This window comes from Marmota monax, unplaced genomic scaffold (genome assembly GCF_021218885.2).
Source record: "Marmota monax isolate L192 unplaced genomic scaffold, Marmota_monax_Labrador192_F-V1.1 WCK01_AAM20220418_F8-fsc00024, whole genome shotgun sequence".
Taxonomy (NCBI): Eukaryota; Metazoa; Chordata; class Mammalia; order Rodentia; family Sciuridae; genus Marmota; species Marmota monax.
The window spans coordinates 21,103,827-21,131,736 of NW_026695224.1; the positions used below are offsets into that span (position 1 = coordinate 21,103,827).

Here is a 27,910-nt window from a genome sequence, read left to right on the forward strand (position 1 = left end):
TTTGAGAGAAGCAAGACTTTAATGAAGAATGCTACAAGTATGGACAATAATTAGTTCTCATATTTTAAAAAAAGATTACAGAAAACTCTTTCTGAAAGTTTTTGCTAAAAAGACAATCTTTAAGGATGTCAGAGAGAGACAGCAAACACGACACAGTACAAAAGGAGAAGGGAACGTTGAATTCCAGTGCAAGACACTAACACAGCACAATTAGGGAATAGGCAGAAGCAACCGGTTCACAAAGAATGGAATTAGGTATTTATATTCAATCAGGATTTTTTTTAAGCTTTTGAAGTCCAGCATAAGGAAGGAAACTGAAAAGGGAGGTGGGACTTAGAGGGCTAAGCTTATCTACAATCACCATTTTACCAAGAAAACACACTGGTTCAACCACATGAGAAGTGGCGGATAAACCTGCCAATGTAGCACATATTAAAAGCAAATGCCAAGGCAGTCAGATCTATGGTTGATTTCACAGGTGGCTAAACAGTTTTTAAAATGATTCCACAAGGACTGATCTCTCATCAACCTGGGCTCAAAATCAATGGAGTTCCTTTGCATTTGCATCAGAAGGCCAAAACAACAAGTTCACTCCAGATGATGCTCCTGTTGCTGGATTTAACAGGTCATGAAATCATAAGTGACTCCAACAGACTCCACCATTTCCTAGAAGAAGATTCTACAGATTACTGGGGATTTAAATTTAAGCAAACCACTAAAGAAGGGAAACACTAATGGTATTGTGGCACTGTGCAAGCTGTGCCTGTCACCTCTGCCAAGGACACAAGGTAGGCTTGGCTTTGCTTCTTAGTTCTTAGCTCCATGATCTTCAAAAGTAATGAAATGGACCTGGAACCTCCCCCATATTGAAGAAGGTTGCCCACAATTCTCATCCCAGCCCAGCTTCTGAAAGAAACAGCAGGGATTATTATTAGGAACCATGCTCCTGTGAATCCTGGGAAAATGAAAGCCTGCTTCAGTTCATGCCAAGTTTTTTCATGGTCCGCCAGCGATCCTTAATCATCACAGCTGTTCGGTTAACAAACGGATAATTTTTAGAAATGGCAGCCCAGTTTCCTTCCCCGTATTTATGTACTCCAGCCTTGACCCATTCACTTTCTTCCACAGTCCACTTCTGCAAAAGAAAACCAAGAGTTATCAAAGCCTGTCTCTATTCACATGTTCTCCAAAATAGTAATGAGGTAAATTCAAGAATCACAGGAGAGAGCTGGGGGTGTAGATCAATGGCAGATGCTTGCCTAGCATGTAGGATCTTGGTTGATCCAGAGAGAATAATCTGAACCTAAAAGGAGGGTTTTTTTTTGTTGTTGTTGTTTTTTCTCTCCCTTTTGGTACCAGTGATTGAATTCAGGGGCACTTAATCATTGAGCCACTTCCCCAGCCCTTATTTTGAGACAGAGTCTCCCTGAGTTGTTTAGGGTCTTGCTAAGTTGCTAAGATGGCTTTAAACTTGTGATCCTCCTGCCTCAGCTTCCCCAGCCACTGGGATCACAGGTGTGTACCACTGGGCCCAGTTATGTTCTTAAAACATGGTAAAGATAGTAAATGAACGCTACAGATTGGACATTTGGTAAATTTCCTGCCATCTCGTTCTCGACTAATAATCATTTCTGTTTTCCAAACTTCAAAAATGTATGTGATCCAGAAAGTATGTCAGACTCTCCAAATTATTTTTCTAGAGAGTACCTATTGTCCATTGGCAATCCTTCTTTGAATTATCTCAAAAAAAAAAAAAAAAAACTTTTACCAGAGGCATGGGTAGTTGAGTCCTATAAGAAGGGGAATTATTTTACCTCTTTTCTAATCACGAAATTTGTATCAGAGAATTTTAAATTACCTGCTTTTTTGTTATACTGGTTGCATTATCTTCCTCTGGTACTGCTGGAAAACATTAAAAGTAGACTCATGTTAGAGTTCACCTTTCTCTGCACAAACCACAAGAAGAAAACAAGTGTCCCCATAGGGAACACTTGATTCAAATTTCACAAACATTGAGAAAGAAAGGACACCACTAAATGATAATTTATTCTTATCCTTTGCAAACATTAGTAATTTCAGCCCATGAGAATCTGTTACAAATCAAGTGCTTTACAGTCTTCCAATAAATGTTGGTTAATGATGGAGTTCAGCCTTTTTAAATTAAGACTATCATTGTTTAAAATTATTGAGGGAAAATCATACATAATACCTTAATGTATCATATATACATATATAATTTTCTAGTTTATAACCCTTTGCTAACCGCTGCTTTGAAATAACAGTTTTACTATTTTATGCCCAAATTTTCAAGTCCTTGATCCTCCCATGAAAAAGAGGTCAGACATCAAAAAAAAATGCACCAAGATGATTTTTTTTTTAAAGGTCAGAGAACGATAGGAGGGTATAAAAGTATAAACCACAGGACATTTCAGGCAATGGGAGTCCAAAGAAAAGCTTCAAGAAGAGACAATTCTGTATGAACGTGAAACTTGCCAGAGTGGGTGCTTTAGCAGATGTCACTATCCTAAATAACAGAGGTAAACAAAAGGATACTTACAGGACAGACTATTTATAAGGGAAAAAAAACCTTCATAATTATAAAGTATACAACAGTGGAAGCAGATTTCTAAAACTGACAAATTTGCATTGGGAATGGGTATTTTCTAGAACTTTTATATTCTGTTGTTTTTAGACATTTAATGTCATTCTTACTGTTTTTCTGTTACTTCCTCCATTCTCCATGTGGGTGTTTTTTGAGTTGTTGTTTTTTGTTTTTTTTTTTGGTATGTGTGAGTGTGTTTTGGCGGGGGTACCAGAGATTGTACTCAGGAGCACTTGACCACTGAGCCACATCCCCAGCCCTATTTGTATTTTATTTAGAGACAACATCTCACTGAGTTGTTGGCTTTGAATTCACAATCCTCCTACCTCCTACCTCAGCCTCCCAATTATAGGCTTGTGTCACTGTGCGCCGCCTCCATGTGGTCTTGATCTTACCAATTACATTTCCATCAATCAAGGTACTTACAAGGACAAAATCTTTGGGACTGGCAAATGATTATTGTTGCTATGTTAAGAAAGTCTTTAGAAAACCCTAAATGAAGATTTAGCACTCATGTATCTCCATCAGAATCTAAAATATGTGGTGGGAGAGATTCGAATGCAAATGCTATTAATTTGGGTATTAATTAGGGAAAAGTAAAGCCTATTACCATATATTACACACACACACACACACACAATCACAGATAAGAGTTTTTTTTTTTATTTTACTTAAAAAAGAATGCAGCAATGACCTTTATACTGTCTTTATTAAATACCCTAGGGTTCATTAAAATGGTCTCCATTGTTTAATAGGAAAGGATATAAAACTAACTCTTCATGAAATCAAATGAGGTCAGGAACTTACTAACTTTTTCTAGTTTGGAGACAGCAACTTCTGGAACATGAATGATGAGAATCATAGCAAATATTAAGGAGGGACCACAGGGAATTTGTAGCTTACCCTGAACTTGAAACAGTTCATCTTCTTCCACCCAAGTCTCTTTTTCTTCAACTCCATTGGAGCTGTTCCACTTGCGTTTGGATACTCTGAGGGGAGATCAATGAGGACAAGGTATGAAATATTCATCCCAATCACCCCACATTCTCATCTTGGCTCACTCGTGGCACTCATTTAGGGTTCACCTATATACAACTCCCGAATGCACTGTCCCTTCCCCTGGACTGGCCAGGCATCTCAACATAAACATCCCTCATGCTGCAAGAGCATCCCTCTAACTCAGCACCAAGTATTTCAGCATCCCCTCAATTTCTGTTCTCTTCCTTGGTGTTTTGTTTTGGTTGGTTTTTTTTTTTTTTTTTTTAAATATTTTTTAGTTGTTGATGGACCTTTATTTTTATTTATTTGTATGTGGTGCGAGAATCGAACCCAGTGCGTCATGCATGCTAGGCAAGCGCGTTACCACTGAGCTACAACCCCAGCCCCAAGGTTGGTTGGTTTTGATTGTCTTCAAGGTCCCTATTCTTCAAAGTAGAAGCTGCAAACTCTTTCCTCTCCTTCATGGATATGCTCTTTTCTTAACTTCAAACTGACTTCCTGTCCCTCTCCTTTCCTCTAATTCAAGCCCAAGGTGCCTCATGCCAGCATTAAACTAGCCTCTTCCCCTTATAAAATTGTCTTAAAATTACTACATCCCTCTCCAGTACATGATGGCTTTTCTGTCTAACCAGCAACGCCTAAATGCCTATATAGTCTGCTGGCCCTAGACAGTTTCCTATCAAAGGTCCCCCAATACCTGCCCTACAGCAGAGCCAGGCTGCTCTGCTGCTTCTCCTACCAGCTCTGCACCTGCCTGCCTCTCCATAGTCTGTTCTCTCTGCCTAGGAGTCCTTTGCCTGCCCAGTAAACTCAGCCATCTTTCAATGACACCTCTTCCTCTATCTACTGACCCTAACTCAGACCAAAAGGCCCCATTTCTCTGCCCCACAGAAGTGTTTCCACTTTATAAAAAATTATTTCATAATGTGCTTCTAACCACAAGCTACTTGAAAGTCAGCCTTAATTTATCTACCACAAACACTTGCACAATAACACACCCCCTAACATGGGCTAGAGATACACTAGTTAAGTCAATATTGGGATTATCCAAGCCAAAAAGGAATTATATCCTCAAAATTTAGAGTGATAAGCAAACAATCCTTCCTATAAACACAAAATTAGTACTGTGTGTAACCACAAAAGACCACAGCTAAAAAAAACCCAAACCCAAATTACCAAATGAAAATTGCAGTTTTTCTCTTCTAATCAACTTTAACTGTGCTTATCTGATTAGTAATATAATTGCTCTGGGAACAAAATACAGCACAAAGCTGACCTCAGAATTATAATATGTTCTTAATGTGTTCTACAAAACAAACATGGGGAGTGTCTGAATTGTTTTGAAGAGAATGTATGTAGATAAAAATGACCTACAGATGTTAACACAGATAGTAGAGACAATTTGTCTCCTCTCTGGGAAAAAAAAACCTGATTTTTAATGTTTATTAAAAATCTGTTTTGTATCCAGCACAGTGGTACATTATAATCCCAACAACTGAGGAGGCTGAGGCAGGAAGATTGCAAATTTGATTGCAGCCTCAGCAACTTAGGGACACTCTGTCTCAAAAAAAAAAAAAAAAAAATATATATATATATATAAAAGGGCTGGGAATGTGACTCAGTACCAAAAATTTTATATATATATATATATATATATTTTTTTTTTTTTTTTTTTTTTTGCAGGTGAGTAGCAAATGAAAGTAATTTGGCTAATAAATGCAGGCTTGAAACACCCTGAGTTCCATAAGTTAAGAAATTACTTAACCAAGTGACTGATAAAATGGTAGATTTTATCCCCCATAATATTATTTGAGAATTACTTGCTTCAGATAAAGTGAAGTTTCATGAGGTTTTTCCGTCTCAGAACATTACTGTATTATTTTCTACTTATCAGTTAAAGTCGGAAGGTTACATTTTAAGCTTTCCTGTCACAGTGCTGGCATAAAACTGATTCCCTCCTGGCCCATCATTTCCCCAGTTGTCCCCTCTTCCTGCAGTCACTTTAACAATCTCCCCTTCCTCTGGACTCTCAGCATTACCACCCACATGAATGTTTCAGGACTCATTGTAGAGGCTTCAAGACTCTTGCAGAAGATGACATCATGCTGCCTCTGCTTACTTCTCTTGCTGTGGGAGCCGAGATTAGGGTTCTACTGTTAATGGCTGTGTGGTCCTGAGCAACTGGGGCCACTTTATGCTCCTCATTGCTAAGTTTTGTACTTGGGTTCTAGGCTGAGAATGCTATGTTATAAAACAAAAAAAACAAACTAAGGGAGAAGGTATGGCCCATGATACCTGCCTCATTTATTTGGCTAATACCTAATCAGCACTGGCTACCTGAAGTGCTGTGGAAGATATAAAAAGCTAGGAGTCATGACCTTGCACTCTAGGTGATCTCCCAGTCCTGCCTCTTCACCCTGATGCTTCCTCAGCATTCCCTGCTCCTTGGCAGTTGTCTCCAGCCTCTCTCCCTACTCTGTGCCTGTTCAAAAGCCCTCAGTGGTGTCCCTTCAGGCCTGCAAATTAGTTACGTTAAAGTCTATCTGGGACATGGTTATAGAAGTATATATATTACAGAGCATTCTCTTGCCTTTTCTAATTCAGCAGTCAGAAGCCTGGGGATTTTTTTGTTTTGCAGTTCTGGGAACTAAACCCAGGAGTACTCTACCACTGAGCTACATCACCAGCCCTTTTGATTTTTTGAGACAGGGTCCACTAAGTTGCTTAGGCTGACTTGAACTTGTAATCTTCCTGCCTCAGCATTCCAAGTAGGTGGAAATACAGGTGTGTACCACCACATTCAGCAGAATAAGTACTTTAAAAATATTTTAAAAGTCTTTGCAACTTGAAGCTCAGTATGAGAAACTGCCTTACAGACCAAGATCTGGCCCATCTGCCCATCCAACTTTCTTCCTCCCTTCTCTCCCAATCACTGCACTATCTTATCAGTTACTACACAGACCACTCTGAAGCATGCCAGGCTTTCTGGGCCTGGAAGGCTTTCCTAGAACCCTCTCCTTTTCAGTGTGCTTGATGACCTCCTACTCGAGTCTTCCAGGCCAGCTCAATGCTCCTCTGCAAGATTTGCTCCACAAGACTTTGCTGAGCAAGCTCATCAATCCTTCCCCAGATCTCCCAGGGCACCTCACACATTCTTTAGAGCAAAGATCACTGGATCCCTTTTTTATAAAGGGCCAGCTGATATTTTCAGCTTTGCCATCTCCATTGTGACTACCTAACTCAGGGTCAGAGTCAACTCATGGACAATCCATGACTGATGGGTATGGCTATGTTCCATTAGAACTTTATTTGCAAAGACCAGTGGCAGGTGACTCCAACTGTGCTAACCCCTGCTTTAGAGTACCCACCATACTTCATTCACATGCTCTTGACATATGAAATAAATGGGTATGTCTGAAACCTTCACAAATCTTCCCATTTACAAACACTGCAATCCTGCACTTCCTCCAGTTTCTTCATCTGTTCCTGGGGGCAATACCTACACTGTATAGGACTTCTGTAAGGAATAAATGAGAACAATGTATGTAGAGCTCTCCTCAGCTATGCCCATTTGCTAGCCACTGACTCACATCCAAATCCAAATAATTTGTGCCTGAGGAGAAATCACTTATTAGATGCTTAGCCCTTTGGGGAAGCTCACAATAAAGCCAGAGCATGGGTCCTCAAACAAGATAGAACAGGGGTGAAGATCGCAATGTGGATCAGCAAAGTGGATCTCTTATAGCAGGAGCGATCAGGGAAGAGTTCATAGAGGAGGCAATTTTGAGAGGCAACTTGGTATATGTGACATACAGGCTTTTGTGTCAAGATCAATCTGGCTTAAAAAACCCAAATCCTAGTTTTCCCACTTTCAGCTCTGATTTCAGGTGAGATCCCAACTTTTCTAAGCTTTTTTCATCTATGCAGTGGGACTAATATAGCATCTCAGAGTAAGGATTGTAGATTCAGTAAGATAATACATTAAAGTACTTGGCCCCAGAAAGCCCTTAATCCACAGTAGCTTCCCTTCCCTTTGAAGATGGATGAGATTGTAACAAGCAATGATGGAAAAATGATATTCCACTGTGGGGAATGATAGGAAACAAAAGTATAGTAGTAGAAATAGACAATGTTCCAGAGACAGCAAGCAGACTAGTTTACCTGGAGAGTGGATCCACAAAGGGCAGCAAAACTCAAAAGCCATATTGGGTTGGGAGTCATGATGGGGAGCAATATTAAAATGTTATAACCACTGCCCCACAGTACCTAGCAGGATGTGGAAGATTAATAAGTATTTACTGAATATGCCAAGTTTAAAATGTTCATAAAAGTTGCAAAACTGTAAGTATTCGTTAAGTCTCTTTTAAGAATAACATGGCCCAATCCAAACAAATTTCTTTAACAAACAAGACTAATATTTAGTAGTCAAGGCACTTAGATGTTTGCTAAAAACAAAAGCAGTGATGGGGAGGAGGCTCAGAAACCCTCCATCTATCCTCCCTCATGCCCTAGTACAATGCTGGGCTGCCTACATATGGGCCTTCAGAACTGGCAGGAACTGCTACATCGTCACGCCCTTTTCCCAAGTCACATTCTAGCAGTCTGAGCAAGCCTTGGTGGTGAATAACTTCACCACTGAAAGTTACTTCATTCATGGAAGTAATACCAGGCCCAACCAGGACCGCCAACCAGCCCCAAAACTCCTACAAAGAAGGTCTTCATACTTGGGATTCTTGTCCCCAGGGCGGGGCTGGTTGAGAGCGGTGGGCTTAGGTGGAGATGCTGGAATGATCTCCTGGGAGGAGCTGAAGCCTGTGCTGGGCTCAGTACTCTGGCTGTCCTCTTCCAAAACCAATCTGCTTATAGTCATGCGCTTGTTCTTAGGCTGCAGTTCTGAGCCACCTTCACCCTCAACAGGAGTTGAGCTTTCATTTTCATCTTTTTTGGGTCTCTTGTTTTTGAGGGTTGGTGATGATGGGGATGCTTGATTAGGAAGTACCAGATCTTTCTGGTCCAGTTTTGAGAAGGCTGCCTCTGAATCCTGTGCACCTGACAGAGCCTTGAAAGCTGCCTTCAGAGTCATAATTCCAAAGGTGGTTGGAGTATTCCGTAGCTGTCTGTGAATAAAGTAAATAAACAAAGATCAATTTCACCATTTTTGGTGCTCAAACAGGCACAACTTTTTTTTGAGTGTAAGGCTTCAAATCAGACAGAGGACTGCTTAAGTTAAGGACTCAACAGTTAAAAAATGGGGTAGTGGCTGGCTTCACACACACTTTATTTATAAACTGAGCTTTCTCTCCTGTAAGAGCTCCGAATACTGCCTATGTACCACAAGTCCAGGAGGGCAATCCACTGTAATCGAACAATCTCACCTTGAAATCTCAATTCTTCTTCCAGCTGTTCCAGTCCAACCCTCGTATGAGAGATAACTGATTGGTCTCTACACACATTTAAGAACCAGATCTTGAGAACTGTTAGAGAACATGTACTATGCTATCTTGGAACAGTGAGAGACTTGCCTTTTATAAAAAATTCATCTATCATTTAGAATACCTTGTGTGATTAAAGCAAAAACTGTCAGGAAAGGGGCAAACTGGCAGCCTACAGGTAAGAAGGGGTTTTTTCCACCTTAAAATGGAGTGTCAGCCAGAGGCAGTTGTAGTGGTGCATGCCTATAATCCCAGCAACTTGGGAGGCTAAGAAGTTAGAACTGGGGCTGAGGTTGTAGTTCAGTGGTAGAGCGCTTGCCTACCACACATGAGGCCCTGGGTTTGATCCCCAGCACCACATAAAAATAAATAAAATAAAGGCATTGTGTCCAACTACAACTAAAAAATAAATATTAAAAAAAGAAGTTAGAGGGGCTGGGATTGTGGCTCAGCGGTAGAGTGCTTGCCTAGCACCAGTGGGACCCAGGTTCGATCCTCAGCACCACATAAAAATAAAGGCATTGTGTTGAGTCCATCTACACCTAAGAAATAAATATTTAAAAAAAAAAAAAAAAAAGAAGTTAGAATTGCCGGGGCTGGGGATACAGCTCAGTTGGTAGAGTGCTTGCCTTGCATGCACAAGGCCCTGGGTTCAATCCTCACCACCACCACAAAAAAAAAAGAAGAAGAAGAAGAAGTTAGAATTGCCAAGTTTAAGCCGGCCTCCTCAATTTGGTGAGACCTCATTTCACAATAAAATATATGGGCTGGGGATGTAGCTTAGTGGTTGAGCACTCCTGGGTTCAATCCCCAGTATGAAATAAAAAATAAAATGAACTATCAACATTCAACAATTGGGAAATCTCAAAAGAAAAAATGGACCTCTTACACAAATTTTGAACCACTGAAGTGTGGGCATGCTTGGACATTTCTATGGGGCACCAATCACCAGATGGTAAAAAACACATCCTTTCTCCTTCCCAGTCCCATGCCCTGGACTGTATTATGTCTGGATCCACTTTGCTATGTCCTTATTAGGCTGCTATGGTGTGGATATGACTTTATGTCTCCCAGGATTCATGTGGAAATTAACCCATTTTGACAATATAAGAGGGTAAAAACTTAATCAGACTATGAGGTTTAGAGGTAGAGCCTTTCAGAAGTGAGTAGAATTAGACAAGGCCATCAGGATACAGTCCCTGTGTCTGAATACTGATGGTTTTCTAAGAGGAGGGAAAGAGACTAGAGGACATACACACAAATTCAAGCTCCTTGTTTCTTGCTTTGTGATGACCTACACTACTTTAGTACTTTAGAGTAAAAAGGCCATCATGATGGGGGTCCTCAAACTTCCAAAACCCTGAGCCAAATAAATGTCCCCCCCAACCTTTATATAAAAAGTTATCCAGCCTCTGGTATTTTGTTACAGCAACACAAAATGGACTAATACATAGGCTGGAAGAGAGATATCTAATGTGCCCCCCATTCAATTTGAGATTTTGACTCACACATCTGAATACTGCTTTTTTAATACATTAAGGAAATAAGTATTCACAGGATATGGGCATGGCAAAGAGAGAGAGAAAAGTGGAGACAGAACTTTGAGGAAGAGCCAATCAGGAACATCTGTCATGAATCCCAGACATCCCTTCTTTGATATTCATATTTTTCTCCACAGTGTATGCTCTATCTTCCAGAGTACCATGTACAAGTAATCCAATGACATGTTAGTAGGTCAAATAACCAAGAGGAACTGATCCTATTCAATGTTTTCCCCAAGACCACAAAAAGGCAGTCCGCTCACCTTGCAGGCTCTCTGAGTGGCTTTTCCACAGGCTCTGGTGCTGGCTGTTTATCTTCCTTCATTGTACCCGAGGCAGCAGACTCAGATTTCAAAGCCTTTTTGGCCATCTGAAAAAGGAAGGATGTCATCAGGAAAAGGAAGCCACAGAATTCCATTAGTCTCCTTTCACCAAGAACATCCTCAATATGCAAACTTACAAATCCAATCCAGACATAAACTGAAGGAAGACATAAAACAGAGTGGACCAATGAGAATCATGTCAAACTGCTTTCTTTTTTCCTTCATCAAAAAAGTTACATTTCCACAAATGGCTCATAGTTATCTACCCTAAAGGAAAATTCAAGTCAAGTTGTGCTGTCCCTCTTGACACTGAAAGAAGTCTTTAATCTTTCAGACACCAAATAATTTTACTCTACATTTCTTCTCCTATCCTTCCAATCTCAGCCCTAATCTATTTGACTCCCAAGTAAGTATACCTTTAGGATCATATAAAAAAGCCAAACATCTTTTTTCAAATGCCATATAATAATGTTTATATGGCTGGTTTTTAATACGTGTATAAAATTTATTGTATTTCCACATATATATTTTGCCTTGTTGACAAATTTGAAAAGCCTTATTCTGCCAAGCACAGTGGAACACCCGGTAATCCCAGCAGCTCAAAGAGTCTGAGGCCGGAAAATTGCAAATTTAACACCAGCCTCCACAACTCAGCAAGGCCCTAATCAGCTTAGACCCTGTCTCAAAATGAATAAGAAGGGCTGTGGATATGGTTCAGTAGTTAAGCGCCCCTGGGTTCCATCCCTAGTACCAAAAAAAAAAAAACCCTCCTTATACTACACATGAAGCCACAAGCACACCATTCTTGCTCTAACTCTCACTGTTCGTCTGTCTCCCTCAAATTAAGCCTTATACATGTCCAGTAAGTTCAATATCATTCAGATTCAGATATAGATATCTGTAATGTGTGGTATCTTAAGAGCTGAGATTTCTAGCCTCACACACAGTGATAGGATTTTTTTCCAGTTACTTGGAATGCAAAGGATTAGAACACAACTAGGCCAGGGTCTAGTATCCTGACACTTACTCACTGAATATCCCAAACTAACTGCTTTACAAATAATTTGATAATTGCCAAAAGATTGCTAGCATTGATCACTGACACTATCTTAACATGGGCCTGACAGACCTACTGTTACAGGATTGGGTATTTTCAAAATTCTGAAAATCCTGGGGTTTTGTTTTTTAAAAGCTTCTCATCCTGTGTTCCTTCATTATGGTCCATCATAGGACAGCCTGGATTCCAGTTCTTCCCAGTGCTGTCTGAGCCTCACTGCTTCAATTTTTTATGCTTATCTTTTTGATCCAATTAAAAGATCACCTTCATTTGGCCCCTTTTGACCATATCAAATTTCCAATCACACCTTTCTCCATGCCTTCTTCCTGTTAAGAAATCCATCAAGCCACATGGACCAAATCACACTTTTCCCCCAGAATTTTGCTCAAATTTCATCTCCTGTGGGAACCACAATAGAATGTAAGTAAATGTTCTACTTTAACCACAACAGAATAACTGGATGTAAAGGAGGTAAAAATGGGAGGTGAGGGAGACCAGTTATGTTCCATTTGCCTGTCAGTATCTCTGCTATACATATTTTTTTCAAATATGTTTTTAGTTGTTCATAGACCTTTGTTTTATTTATTTATATGCAGTGCTGAGAATCAAATCCAGTGCCTCACACATGCCAGGCAAGTGTGCTACACCTGAGCCCCAGCCACAGCCCCCTCTGCTGTATATTTTTAAGGCAATTATTTAACGGAGATAATACACGTAATTCAAAGTCTTTTTCACACATTTTCATTTCTTTTTCTTTTTTGGGTGGCACTGGAAATTGAATCCAGGGGCAACCTATCACTGAGCTGTATCTCCAGCCTTTTTATTTTTAATTTTGAGGTGGAGTCTCACTAAGTCAGGCCTCAAATTTTGAATCCTCCTGCCTCAGCCTCCTGAGTTGCTAGAATTACAGGTGTGTGACACTGCACACAGCTCACTTTTAATTTTCTAATTCCCTGTACATCCTCAAGGGCATATCACTAGGAAGAAAGGAGAGGTCAAGGCACACCGTGAGGAGGTAGGGCTCTGTGTCGTCCAGGTGGCTCTCCAGAAAGCGCAGCATCTTCTGCTGGAAGGTCTCATAAGAGAAGTTCTGGATAACAGGATGGGCCAAGTTCTTTTCTCGAATAATGTTCAGGAGATCATTTCTGAGCTTCTACACAAAGGACAGTGTTATGGAACATGAGAAAGGAAAAGAACATCAGTAAAAATTCAATGATGAGTTGCATCATTGTCAATGAAAATCACTTGTATGCATATAGTAAGAGAAGTCCAGCACAAAGGACTAGTCAATAAATCATGGCTCAGCCACAATGAATTACTATGCAGATATAAAACAAAGAATAAAAGAGCTCCTATGTGCTACCACAGAACTCCAAGATTTATTAAGTGAAAAAAAGCAAATTAAAAAGTGTTCAATATCAGCACATAAAATATGTTGTCACATGTGGATGGGAACAGGCAAAATGGGTACATGTGTACGACTGTACACACAAATGTGCTTGCAGATGCAAATCTGTGAAAGGATAAAACTGAGGGGAACAGACGGGAAAGGGTCAGAAATGAGGGAATTTCACTAAACATTTTGTTATGACTTTTGAATTTTATATTATGTATACATTACCTTTTCAAAAAATAAAATTTAAATCTCTAAAGGAAAAAAAAGTAAGAGCAGAGGACCAAAAGAGTTTTTGACACCAGAAGACAGGTGTTAAGTTCTCTGCAACACAGAATCTCCTCAAATCTACAGGATTAGCACTTAGGTAAACAAAGTTAGAACATTACAAAGCTCATCAGCCTAATAAATGTTCTGTCACAAACCAGCTAGAAATGAGACAAGTAAATGGCTTATGTAAATTTGTCTAATGAAAATTAAATTTTGAAAAGCCAATCTCAGATACTGAATTGAATCTGAGTGGTTTGGATATAAAAGACAACATGCTATAGACACTTCATATTTAAAGGTGATAATATACCTGACAAAGAGCCCTTTCCCTATTGTTCCATAAAAAGCAATAAGATGGATATAAATCATGGGAGGAAAAATATATGAAATTTACCTGAGTTGTTGGGTCCTTGGACATATGTTTTTTCAAAATTTTTGAAGCCTTTTCAAATTCTTTGTTTTTGATACAAATAATGACAGCCTACAAAAGGAGGAAAAACTTTTTTTTTTTACTTTTGTAATGAAAGATGTTATCAGAATATCAAATATCAAAATAAACTGTACTAAAAGTAAAGCTGAGCCTTACCTACCCAAGAACTTTTTCACATCATATCAAATTCCTATACTTAAAAACCAAGAGTAATTGTTTAAGGGTTATGAACTACTGTAAGCTGTCTCTTTCAGCTTATAAGATAGTAGCTTTTCAACATTACAATGGATTGTTTTTTAAATTGCTGATAGAGCAGCATGGGATCCCCTGGATTACAGACCATTTAACCAATGTGAACAGGGCCTCCTAAGGAAAGACAAAACAGACAAGAGTCATTCTAGATTCCTCCAATCCACAAAACAATTGCTTCTGTTACTTTTGGTTGCAAGAGCTTAGAAGTAATGGGTGGATGGGGAGGGAGCATCTACCATGTAGGGGAGTGGAGGGGGACAAGTGGCTTGCTGACCATAGGGTTTGCTGAGACAGGGTTCACAAGTTGGAGGATCATATTCAGTTACATCCTGGAAAGGCCTGAGGCCAGTTCTGTAGGAGAATAAAAAAACAAGGCTTTTACACCATAACTATTATCAAGCAGCTTTAGTTAAAGTGTTCAGGGAATTATTGAAACCAAGAAACCCAGCTCATCCACAAGTGGTAAATAAAAAGGACAAAGTTCCAGGTAGAACGAGAAGTTTTCTTCAGCCACAGAGAAAAAGAAGAGCCTTCATAAAGAAAGCCCAAAAGAATATATGTAGAGGGAAAATAACAATGATTGAAAATAAAAAAATTTTTTTTAGTTGTAGATGGACACGATACCTTTAATTTATATATATATATTTTAATGTGGTGCTGAGGATTAAACCCAGTGCCTCACGCGTACAACCACTGAGTTACAACCCCAGCCCCTAAAAATGAAATTTTAATTTATGTGAACACAAAAAAATTAAAAAAAAAAAAACAGAAAATGAAGGGCATTTGGAGTTATTTAACAGGATAAAATAGTCACTTTAAACCCTTAAAGAGAGCATATAGAAACAGATATTTTGAAAAGATCACATTAAAAAAAGAAGCAAAATTTTTCTACAGATTTTTTCATCATGTGTGTATGTGGTACCAGGGATTGAATCTGGGGGCATGCTACCAATGAGGTACATTCTCAGCCCTGTTTATTTTGAGACAGAGTCTTGCTAAATTGCCCAGACTGGCCTCAAACTTGCTATCCTCCTGCTTCAGCCTCCCCAATTGCTGGGATTACAGGTATGCACCACCACACCAGGGTTCCACAAATATTTTCAATCTTTATGAAGAAGAATGTACAGAAAGATACAGAATAAGAGGAGGAGGACTAACAAGGGAATTCATTAAGTACCAATCTCTGGTGATTTCATCCTCAACACGCTAAACATAGCCATCCAAGAATCTGGTGTCAAATGCTCTTAAATAAGCAGGCACAATCATAAATTCGTGCTACCTAGAAAAGCTACAAAATAAATTTCTTCTTTTAATCAGATAACCATGTCCACTTACACATAATTTTCAGCAGAAAACCTATACTAAGATTATCCTTACTTTCTTGAAGTACAAGCTTTTATGTTTTATAAATCCTAAAAGTCCTATTACGTTTGTTAATTTAACTTGCACATAGCAAAATCAACAATCAACCTGTTTTATACCGAGAGTTCTGGGTTTTTTTTTTTTGGTACCAGGGATTGAACCTAGGGGTTTTTAACTGCAGGTAACTAAATCATTCAGGGTCACCCCAGATGAATTTGGGTTCGCACAAAATAATTACACAGACAGAAAATATCTTTCTCTTAGGGTCCGATGATGGCTCTCGACTTTAGGAGTCCATTGGAAAGAGAAAAAGTCACCTGAATTTTTTATTTTTATATAGGGGGCACACAAGGGGAGGTTGGATGGAACTTTCTATCCAAAAAAAGTAAGGGGCAGTATTACAAAGGAATAAGAAGGCAGCCCACTCCATTGGGTAATGCCCACTCCTAAAGCTTTGCCCCTCTGCTAAGATGGGAATCCACCTGCTTCCGTGACAGGCATGTGCCACCACACTCTGCACAGTTCTGAATATTAACATAACACACTCTCATAACCACCACTGAGATCCATAGAAAGCCTCCTACACAGCTCCTCTGTAGTCACATCCTGTCCTCTTCTCTAACTGCTGATCTTTTTGCTGTTTTGATGCCATATAAGTGGAATCAGATGGTAGTACCACTATCAGGTTAAACTGGCTCCTCCCACTCTAATGCCTTTGAGGTCCATCTATGTGGTTGTACTATCCAGGTTCACTTTTTTCTTGTTGGTAAGTATTCCATATGGACACACTGTCACTTATCCATCCACTGAAAGACCTTTGGGTTGTTTACAATCTTTGGTCTTCACGCATAGAGATGCTAATATTCATGTATAGGTTTTGATGTAAGCATAACTTTTATATTCTGAGGTAAATATCCATGGGTGGGATTGCTGGGTCATTATGGAAAGTATATAAGAAATGACTAAACTATTATGGTATAGAGTAGCTAAACCATTCTGCAGTTCTATCATCAATATATGGGAGTTCCAATTGTTCCATATACTCACAGCACTTCTTTCAGATTGACAAAAACAATATGTATCTATCATGTGCAACACGTTTTGAAATATAGCATTTTTATTGTTATTTTTAAAGTTTAGGAATACTAATTGGTATTGTGGTTTCAATCTGTATTTCCTTAATGACTAAATGAGGTCGAACATCTTTTCATGTGCCTTTTTCACATCTATATTCTTTTTGTTAAGGCTTTTGAACATTAAAAATGTAGTATTATATAGGCTTATTTTCTATTAAAAACAATTCCAGCAGCTCGGGAGGCTGAGGCAGGAGGATCATGAGTTCAAAGCCAGCCTCATCAAAAAAGTGAGGCACTAAGCAATTCAGTGAGATCCTGTCTCTAAGTAAAATACAAAATAGGCCTGGGGATGTGGCTCATTGGTTGAGTGCCTGAGTTCAATCCCTGGTACTCCCTCCAAATTTAAAAAAAAAAAAAAAGTTTTTTGCATATTGTCACTTATCAAATATGATTTACCGATATTTTCTTGAAATCTGTATCTTGTCTTTTCCTTAACAGCGTTTACCCCAAAGCAAAAGCTTTAAATATTGATGAAGTCCAAGTATCCATTTTTCCTCTTGTAGATTATGTTTTTGTTGTCATATCTAAGAACTTTTTGCCTAACCATGACATGGAAAATTTTCTTCTATAAGTTTTAAAGTTTTACATTTGGCTTATGATCTGTTTTTTGGTTAATTTTAGTATAACATGTGCTTAAGTTCACAGTTCATTTTTGCATATCAACTTTCCACTGTTTCAACACCACTTGTTGAAAAAAACTATCCTTTTTCCATCGAAGTGCCTTCACATCCTTGTCAAAAAATAAGTCATATTTGTGTGGGTCTGTTTCTGAACTCTCCCTTCTGGTCCACTTATTTAGAGACATAAATAAAACACAGACATAGCATCTCTATGCTCATGAGTACTGTAACTTTCTTTTCTTTGCCCTGACTGGTTTATAGTTATTCTTAAAATTAAGTACTATGAATCCTCCAATTTTTTTCTTTTATAAAATTCTTTTGGTTACTTCAGTTCCTTTGACTTTTCACATACTTCTGGGAATCAGCTAGTCTATATAAAAAGTCCTGCTAAAATTATGATATGAATATTTACAAATCAAATGGAGAAAACTGAATAACAAGTCTTCCATTAGTCATTTAAATAAGTCTTCACTTTATTCATCATTTTTTTTGTATTTTCCACATCCAAAATACTTTGTTTTGCTAGGCTTATATCAAAGTTTTTACTTTTTTCCTTTTTGGCAGCTGTTATAAATGGCATTATTTCAGTATTTCTATTTTAAATTGTTCACTGCTAGTATATAAAAATATTACCAATTTTGTTAACTTGTAACACTGACAAACTAATTATAGTTAGGTATATTCCATGGCGCTTTCTACTTGGTCAAGTCAGTTGCAGAAGGGACAATTTTATTCCTTTTTTCCAGTCTGTATGCCTTCTTTTTTTTTGTTGCTTTATTTTATCACACAGGCCTTCCAGTATGATGTTGAATACAAGTGATGAGAATGGACATCCTTGCCTTCTTTCAGATCTTTTTTTTTTTTTTAATATGTTTTAGTTGTAGATGGACATAATACCTTTATTTATTTATCTTTATGTGGTGCTGAGGATCGACCCCAGGCCCTCACACATGCTAGGTGAGCGCTCCACCACTGAGCCACAACCCAAGCCCCTTCTTTCAGATCTTAGCATTCTGTTTTTCACCATTAAGTACATTAGTTGTGGAATTTTTTTTGTAGATATGTTTTTTTTTTTTTTGAGACTGGCTTTGAGCTCGAGATCCTCCACCTCAGCCCCCTGAGCTGCTGGGATTATAGGCGTGCACCACAGCACCCAGCTGCTGAAATGTCTTTATCGTGAATTAATATTCTGGGAGCTGGGGTTGTGGCTCAGTGGTAGAGCGCTCAACTCACACATTCGAGACCCTGGGTTCGATCCTCAGCCCACATACAAAAATAAACAAGTGAAATAAAGGTATTGTGTCAACTAAAAAATAAATATTTTTTTAAAAAATAGAGTATTCTCTCAAATGCTTTTTTTTTCACAAACTGATAGGATCATATGAAATTTTTTTTCTTTAGACAATATGGTGGATTATACTGATTGGTTTTCAAATTCTGAACCAGACTTGCATTCATTTTAGTTTCCCCACTTTGTCACACACTAACAACATCTGTATCCAGGGCCAAGCTGCAGGTTAGAGACAGTAAAAGTGATGGAATCTATTCCAAGTTCTAGGAAATCAAAATTCCTCTAGTAAGAGAAAATATTGTCCTCCCTCAGCTTTAAGTGCCTGCCCTGCTGCCAATGTCACTACTAGACACTGTAGATGCCAGGATAGCATTACCTGGGGGCCAGACTGGAGAAGAGAAAACAGAAAAAAACAAAAATGGCTGGGTGTGGTGGTGCATGACTATAATCCCAGCTGAATAGGAGATTGAAGCAGGAGGATTAAAGTTCAAGGCCTGCCTGGAAAATTTAGCAAGATCCTATCTCAAAATAAAATAGAGATAAGGATGTAGCTCAGAGATACAGTACTTGCCTAGCACATATGAGGCTGTAGTTCAATCCACTGTATCACAAACAAAAAGGAAAAAAAGTGGATTTCTTCCACCATCATTGACCCTTAGAAGTGTCACTCCTTCTACTCAAACTAGAAAGAGAGGTCATCTCTTGGAGTTCTTTCTATTCACATCTGGAGTGCATTTCTAGGGTTCAGACTGCATGAGTCCATCCCAAGTGATACACAGGGGCAGAATGTTAAACTACACAACACTGATTTGGTGAAACTTCAAATTTGGTCTTTTTCCCCCCAGCTATCCACTACCATTTACATTTCAGAATCCTCACAGATGCTCCATGTATTCTTTTCAAAATCTATAGTAGCATTATGAGGGAGAAATAGAAGAGAGTGAATGTGTTTCCTCTACCTTCCCCAGAACTGAAACACAGGTCTTCCTATATTTAATTTGTAAAACAAGAGAGGAAATGCGAATGCTTTCAAAAGTGAAATTAAGCTGGGTATAGTGGTGACACCTGAAATCCCAGCTATTTGGGAGGCTGAGGCAGAAGGATCACAAGTTTGAGGTAGCTTGGGCAACTTAGCAAGACCCTGTCTCAAAATAAAAAATAAAAAGCCCTATCAGTGGTCTCTGACAAACTGAAACAAAAAGGATATTACAAGCAATTTTCAAAATAAGTGAGAAAGAAATGTTGGGGAAAAAATGCCAAAAAGCATATAATAGGACTAAACTCATAGGACTAAAGAAACAATATAAAGCACATACTAAAAAAAAAAATGAGGTGGATCTGGGAAGTAATAATGTTTAAAAGGCCTTGATAATGCTTTTGTTTCAAAAAATAGTTCTAATAAGCCAAGTGTAAGCTGGGCACTGTGGTGCACATGTGTAATCCCAGAGGCTCAGAAGCCTGAGCCAGGAGGACCATGAGTTCAAAGCTAGCTTCAGCAACTTAGCGAGGCCCTGACCAACTCAGAGAGACCATATCTCTAAATAAAATATAAAGAAGGGCTGGGATGTGGCTCAGTGGTTAAGCACCTATGGGTTGTATACCTGGTACCAAAAAAAGAAGCCAAGTGTGGTGGCACATGCATATAATCCCAGCAATTCAGGAGGCTAAGGCTGGAGGATCATAAATTCGAGGATAGCCACAGCAACTTCAAACAAACAAACAAATAGAATAAATAAGAAAGTAGTCTGATGTGTTTGATGTACCAGCACTACAAACGGAATAAGGCCCTGAAAGAATCAAGATCCTGCTACCAAAGGTGCAAGGGAAAAATGTTAGACAACAAAAAAGCAACAAATAAGAGAAACAAATAAATTTATGAAGCAATAAATAAATGAAAAATCTTTCCTAAGAAAATATGCCATAAATGTTGTACTCCCTGGTTCTCAAAAAAATCTGAGCAATCTCTCTTTATTATGAAGAGAAAAATCAATGTAGTCTCAATATAATTCACAGCTTTCAGAAGCACATCTCAAACTTTCTGGTCTCACGATTCCCTTCTACTATTCTTAAATGTTTATGAGGATCCCAAAGAGCTTTTGGGGATTATATCTGTTGATATTCACCATATGAAAAATGTAAAACAGAAAATTTTAAAATATTTATTAATTCATTAAAAAAAATTATAGGTTAACATAAATAAATAACATATTTGTGAAGAATTAATGAACTTTTTTAGAAGTTTTACGAAAAGGATGGTATTATTTAAATTTTTGCAAGTCTTTAATATCTGATTTAATGGAAGATGGCTGGATTCTCATAACTGCAGCTATATTCAATCTGTTGTTAATTTGATTTAGTAGATTAAATAACCTGTCTTTATACAGAAATAAACTTGGAAAGAGCATTCTAATTGCTTTTATCTATAACACTGAAATCCATCAGTTTATCCAGTACTTTAAATGGATCTCTCATCCATGAATGGTTTGTAACACCAAGCACCATTGCTTGGAAAACAGTAGTTCACTGAGTTATGTAGATCTTCCAAATGTTGACACATTCATTAAAAACATTTTTAAAATCACAGTCACAGTTATTAATATCAATAATCTTCAGAAAAGCCTAAGTATTTGGAAGGTATCAATCATGTTAATACAAGCTTTCTAATTTTCATTTGGAACTTGCATTTTCTCACTGGGAACAAACACTGTCAACTATTTTTTGAGTGACAGGTTGACTTTCTCATTCTAAAGAAAATGACTGCCAAATTCCCACGTCTGAATAACCCTAGTTTGTTAGGTGTTCCCTCACGTAACAATGGTGTTCTGGAAAAAGAGCACCTAGTTCTACATGCAACTCAAAACACTCACACAAGTGCTTTTCCTGAAGACAATCATCATGTTTTGGTAGCAACAGAAAAATTGCAAATAGACTCCCTGTTTTGCCACACAAAATACCAAAAAGATGTTTACTCATGGGTCTAGATTTAATAAAATTGTAGAATTTTTACTGCTAGAGCAAAAACATTCTTACTGAAACTGGTGATTTGGTACTGGGGATTGAACCTAAGGGCACTTTACCACTGAGCTCGGATCCCAACCCTTTTTTAAAATTTCAAGACTGGGTGTGGAGGTACACGCCTATAATCCCAACTAAGTAATGGTAAGGCTCTTAGCACCTCAGTGAGACCCTGTCTCTAAATAAAATACAAAATAGGGCTGGGGATGTGAATCAGTGGTCGAGTGCCCCTGAGTTCAATCCTTAGTAACAACAACAAAAAAAAAAACCACCGTGTCAAATATCATCTTTATCCCCTATTGCAATTAAATGATTTTTTAAAAAAATTTCAAGACAGGGTCTTGTTAAATTGCTGAGGCTAGCCTTAAATCTGCAATCCTTCTGCCTTAGCCTCCCAAACTCCACTGTGCCCAGTGAAACTGGTAGTTTTTTAAAAACTTCATTTGGCAGTAAAGAATACAACACTTACTAATATAATTTACCATTGCCTTGAGCATGCTAAGGAACCAGTAATTTTACCTTTCACGTTTTGGCACTATCATTACAACTGTCAAAGCTTGAAAGTCAAATAGCATCTTGGTTTTGTTATGAAAACAAGTTTGACCTCATGGGCCCTCTGGAAAGGCCTCAGAGACTTCAGAGATCCCAGACATGAACTGAGAAGTTAACTTACTTGATAAACTTTTAAAAAATTACTGTGACACTTTACAAAGCTTAAATGCATCAAAAAAAAAAAAAAAAAAAAAAAACCTCACTGATATTTAGCTTATCCTAAAGATGAGCATTAACAGATTCTAGACTAAATGAGAAACTTCTAAAAAAGTAAACTGAAAAGACAAATGATACAGTATCATTAAGTAATTAGGGGATCAAGGCAATTGTGGTTTCAGCTTCTAAAATAGTCCCTAGTGATCACCACCTCCTGCATAGTCCCATTAACACCCTGTACCAGAGTTGGTTTGGTCTGTGTGAATCCTGCAAATAACCATGTGTATAAGCATGGAAGCAGATCCCCGAGCCCCAACTCTTTTTTTTTTTTTTAACCTGTAAATAGACACAATACCTTTATTTTATTATTTATTTATTTATTTTTATGTGGTACTGAGGATGGAATCCAGTACGTCACACATTCTAGGAAAGCGCTTTACCACTGACCTACAACCCAACCCCCTACCCCAGCTGAGTCTTGAAATGACTGCAACTCTCACCATCACATTAGGCAGCAGCTGACTGTTTTAAGTGAGTTTAAATTTTGCTGATAGACTGTCCTAATGAAGCTCCAAAACAGTAGACTTATGAACTTAAATAATAAAATTTTATAACTACACACACACACACACACACACACACACACACACGCCCTCCTCTAGAAGAGGGGTCAGATGGCAAATCTGTAATCCTTGTATTCTACAGAAATTACATGAGTTACTCTGAACTGGTACCATTTCTTCCCATTCAAAAAAACAGCTTACCTGTTTTGAAAGGAGGGATGGATTTCTCCTTTCTTGCTAATTGTTGAGGGAGCCATTGAGATGATGATGATTAAGATTAGCTGTGTATTCAATTGTATATAGACCCCTGCTGTCCTCCTCGCTTGCCCGCTAAGATACTTTGGAGTTCTCGCGGGATTCCTGGGGAGTTGGCGTTGGTTGGGGAAGTTCCGGGTGTGTGGTATTGCTGGAAGGGCCGCATGGGTGGTGTTCGCAGACTTCGGAAATAAAGTTTGTTCCTGCTTGAGTGGCTCCTGATTTGTGCCCAGCCAGACTGTGGCAGCTAATGACTTTTCTGGCATCTTCCCACAATACAAACCTGACTAAACCATACAAAAACCCCCATTCTTGGAATTACTCCTCCTTGGAAGTGAGTATTATATAAGCATTCTTCTCAAGATGAAAAGTAGTTCCTACCTAAGGTCCTTAACTGAATAAAATATCTGCACCCCATGTATACTGGTTGTTTTTTTAAAACAGGGTATCAGTATCTTCCTTGCAAAGGAAAGTTTTCTTCCTTTACCCACATCAACCTCTGGAATCCCATCCCTATTATTTTTTTTTTTGGGGGGGTGGGGTGGGTACCAGGGATTGAACTCAGGGCCACTTGACCACTGAGCCACATCCCCAGCTAGGACAAAGCATAGTTTTCATCTTAAGCTCTTTATTTATAGACAGGGTCTCACTGAGTTGCTTAGTGCTTCACTTTTGCTGAGGCTGACCTTGAAGCAATCCTCCTGCCTCAGCCTCCCAAGCCACTGGGCGCCTCGGATTACCACTGCACCCGAAGGATCCTATCCTTTTATGTATGGAGTGCTTTTTTCTTCCAGTTTCCATACTTTTCTCAACCAAGGCAATACTTCAATCCCCATCTCTGCATTTTCTTGTCTCCAATTTTGGTTAATGGAGAAGAAAAATCTTTCTGACTGGTTCCCTCAGCCATTTCTATGTTTTTCAATACGAATAAGTTCTATTACTTGTAGTTACCTGAAGCATAACACACAGATAGTTCCAACTTTCCAGATACTCCATTTCTTGATTTCAAGAAAATTGCCCTTGCCAGCCTTCTAGCATTCATTCTTCTATCATTCCTGTTTTTCTAGCTGGCTTATTACCCCAGAAGCTCTAACTCCTTATCTGTTCAAAGAGAATTTTCTCCATACCTCTCTTTTTTTCAGACAATTGCAAGAAAGAGCTCACAGTCAGTCCCTCATTTCAAAGACCCAGCCATTCCCCTTGGTTATTTATTTTTGTGGTACTGGAGACTGTTTTAACAGTCTCAGGGTACCAGTATCTTCCTTGCAAAGGAAGGTTTTTCTCCCTCTACTCCATATCCACCTTGGGGATACCATCCTCTTTTTTTTTTTTTTTTTTCTTTTTTTCAAGGGGAGTGGTACCAGGGCTACTTGACCACTAAGCCACATCCCTTTAAAATTTTGCAGTACCGAGGGCCAGTTAGATAAGCACTCTACTACTGAGTTATAACCCTAGTCATCTTTTTTTTTTTTCATTTTATTTTGAGACAGGGTGTTGCTAAATTATCCAGGCTGACCTTCAACTTGTGATCCTCCTGCCTTAGCCTCCTCAGTCACTGGGATTACAGGCATGCACCAAGGTCCTGGCCTCCCCTTGGTTTATTATAAACAAGAATGACCAAATTCTAGATCAGATATACTTGTGACCCTTTCACAGCTTCCTGAATGGTACAATAACCTCCAAAATGTCAGTCTTCAATGCCAACCCACTTCCTAGGTATTGTGGTTTGCCGTAGTCTGGCTGGGCACAAATAACTGAGCCACCACGAGGCACTTGTAGGTTCAAACAGGAACTACTTTATTGCCCCCGAACTCCACTGGCATTCCACGTGCACTCCCCGGGAACTCTCTCTGCCCTCAACGGGGCTCCGGAAGAACTCCAGGCACCATCCCACTCGGCTGTGGCTCTCAACAGTGGTTCCCCTTGCCAGGGCCACAGTGAAGACCACCAAATCACAAAAGCAGGATAAATTTCAAATCTGGGTGGGAAAGGGTACATCTAAAGAGATAACTGAGGGCTGGGGATGTGGCTCAAGCGGTAGCGCGCTCGCCTGGCATGCGTGTGGCCCGGGTTCGATCCTCAGCACCACATACAAACAAAGATGTTGTGTCCGCCGAGAACTAAAAAATAAATATTAAAAATTCTCTCTCTCTCTCTCTCTCCCTCCCTCTCTCACTCTATCTTTAAAAAAAATAATAATAATAAAGAGATAACTGATAGACCCAACCTGATCTTTTCTTAAAATTGGGCATCTCCCCACAAAACCATGAAAAGATAATTTCAGCTTTACTATAAATTACTGCAAATTCTGAACCTGCTTGGAATGCCTGTCCGTGCCTTGAACTCACCCATGCCTGGCTCTCTGACCAGATAGCAGCCCTCTCTGAAACTTAGTGACACCTCATAAATATTGGCCTTCCTTGGCCAGATAACGACCCTCTCTGAGGCTCTAATGGTCCTCATAGATTCTGATGTTGGGGCCAGCAAAAACTGTAAACTACCATTAGTGTGATGCTTGTCAGAGTTCTGCTATCTGTAACCCCCCTTTGTGTAACTTTCTGGGCTATAAAGCTGGGCTTCAGGAAAGCTGGGGTGCTGTCTTGTTCCCGCCGTTTGGGGAGGGAGAGGCAGCCCGGCCGGTCGAAATAATAAGCTTGCTTTAATTTGATTTTAATTGGAGTCAGTGGTCTTTTCTTGCATCCTGGTCTAACAATAACATCTATGTTCATCCTCTATCCCACCCAGAAAAGATTAAGAGTTGTGTCCTCAAAGACCCCTGATTTTTGTCTTTAAAAAAAAAAAAGAAAGAGGGCTGGGGATGTGGCTCAAGTGGTAGCTCGCATGCGCGTGTGGCCCGGGTTCGATCCTCAGTACCACACACAAAGATGTTGTGTCCGCCAAAACCAAAAAAATAAACATTAAAAAAAGAAGAGTTAGAGCCTTACAGCCTCCTTGACCAGTTTTCTACTGGATTCGATCATTGCTTCTGTCAGTGTAAATTCCGTTTTAATCATTTCCAGCACATTGATAGCTGATTCCAATGGTGTGAGCTCAGCTTCCATATCAAAGGAACAGTCTAGGACAAAGCAGAGTTTTCACTTTAAGCTCTGTTCTAAGAGTGGAAATTATGTCCAAAAAATATACACATTTATGGCAAAGGATCATGCAAATATATGAAGACTTTCGTTTTTGTTGCTGACATACTTGCCACAGGCTTTTGTATAAGGGCAAATTCAAATCAATGAGTTTAAAGTGACATCATTTAATATTTCTCAAGATGGCTAAATTATTTTTTTAACATATTCATTTGCCTCTCAAATTCAGGATAACACATCCTCCTCAGATGTAAGTGGCCAGAAACTGAACACAGTTTGCTAAACAGCTACCAATTTCAATTCAGGAAAAAAAAATGTGCTCATACTTTGAAAAATTCTCTAACATGGGGAAAATATGTCCGTATTAATATAACTCACTTTCGACAATAAATAAAGTTGTATTAACAATTAACAGGTGGGAGAAAACACACACACACACACACACACACACAAAAGCAACCAAAAGAACCTTAATTGGAGAAACCTAGAGCCAGAGAATACACCCATTGTAGAATGAAAAAGATCACCGTGATGGAAACAGCAGTGCACCTTAACCCGGAATCCTTCAGTTTCCGAATATAAGTTTGAAAACAAAACCCTACGTAAGCAAGCCCAGAGAAGAACACAAATATAGCCATACCTAAATTTTCCCCTTCTTCAATGCGTGACAGACACTGCATAACCCGAAGCAACCGGGACACCGTATGCTCCTTCCCCAAGGGCCTGACAAGCAAAGCTGAGAAAGAAGACATCGTTGGCTTGACGACCCCTACCCGCTACCCAGCGCTCACAGACCCCTCCTTCCCCCGGCCAGGCCCTCACCCTGCATGATGTCCCGGATCTGCCTGAAGTCCCCGTACCGGCTACCCCGAAAGGCCCGCAGCGCCTCGTGGAAGTAGAACTTGAGCACCCAGCGATTCACCGCCTCCTCCAGCCGTGCCTCCCCCGCGCCCCGCTCCGCCGCGCCCCCCAGCCCCGGCTCGTGGCGCCCTCGCCGACCCCGCCCGCTACTGCGAGACGCCCGTCGGCCCGCAGCCCGCCCGCTGCCGTCGTTGCTCCCGCCTCCTCCCGCCATCCCGTCCGATCGCCGTGCGCCCTCCCCGCCTTCCCGGCTGGGCCGCTTCCTCGGCTGTGACGCCGATGGGTCACGCACTACGCCCGAGCCGGAAGCGGGACCGGCAGTCCCGGCTCCAGCGGCCATGATACGGACGGTGTTTCAAGCCGCCCGAGGGCTTCTGGGAGGGAAAGGACCGGGGGCCCCAGCCCCCCTTCCGGCCCCCGTAGTTCTCGAAGTACCCGCCGCAATGCCTGCTGGGGCTTGAAGTCCGCACCACCGAGACCTGGGAGCTCCTCTCCAAACTTAAGAATTCGATGCTGGAGACGTGGGACTCAGTAAAGATACTGAAAAGTAAGTACATGCAGACTAATCACTTTGAAAAGTGTGCAAATGAACATAACAGATGAAAGTTTAATAAACAAATTTACATTTTAGCAAATAATTTATAAAGCCTATGTAAGCCCAAGCAAGGTCAAGAAATAGAACCTCAAAAACCATTAGACATATAA

General features: G+C 39.6%; 1 protein-coding gene and 1 long non-coding RNA gene across 3 annotated transcripts in view; one reads left to right on the plus strand and one right to left on the minus strand.

Annotated features, from left to right (window-relative positions):
• Terf2 (telomeric repeat binding factor 2) lies at positions 1-27,568 on the minus strand. 2 transcript variants are annotated; one of them, XM_046435308.2, is made up of 10 exons: positions 27,167-27,568; positions 26,985-27,080; positions 26,195-26,325; positions 14,012-14,098; positions 12,961-13,107; positions 10,838-10,944; positions 8,326-8,718; positions 3,506-3,591; positions 1,859-1,899; positions 1-1,135 (listed from the first exon to the last, which is right to left on the minus strand). In XM_046435308.2, exons 1-10 carry the CDS (start codon positions 27,543-27,545, stop codon positions 977-979), a joined length of 1,626 nt encoding a protein of 541 aa, XP_046291264.1. In that variant the 5' UTR covers positions 27,546-27,568; the 3' UTR covers positions 1-976. The 2 variants fall into 2 exon arrangements, with proteins under 2 accessions (XP_046291264.1, XP_046291263.1); XM_046435307.2 differs by having other exon boundaries at positions 1,859-1,902; positions 27,167-27,566.
• The window catches only part of LOC124086788 (uncharacterized), a 38,423-nt gene continuing 37,914 nt past the window's right edge, over positions 27,402-27,910 (plus strand). Inside the window, exon 1 of the long non-coding RNA XR_006849913.2 lies at positions 27,402-27,752. This is a non-coding gene — a long non-coding RNA (uncharacterized LOC124086788). The remainder of the gene's footprint in view (positions 27,753-27,910) is intronic.

Bases quoted from the DNA above. Each gene is read 5' to 3' on its own strand.
- Terf2 (XM_046435307.2), bottom strand. From the start codon at position 27,545: ATGGCCGCTGGAGCCGGGACTGCCGGTCCCGCTTCCGGCTCGGGCGTA. The intron at 8,719-10,837 runs GTGAGCGGACTG...CTTTATTCACAG, and splicing joins CCACTCAGAGAGCCTGCAAG to ACAGCTACGGAATACTCCAA. The intron at 1,136-1,858 runs GTAATTTAAAAT...TTTCTTTTGCAG, and splicing joins CCAGTATAACAAAAAAGCAG to AAGTGGACTGTGGAAGAAAG.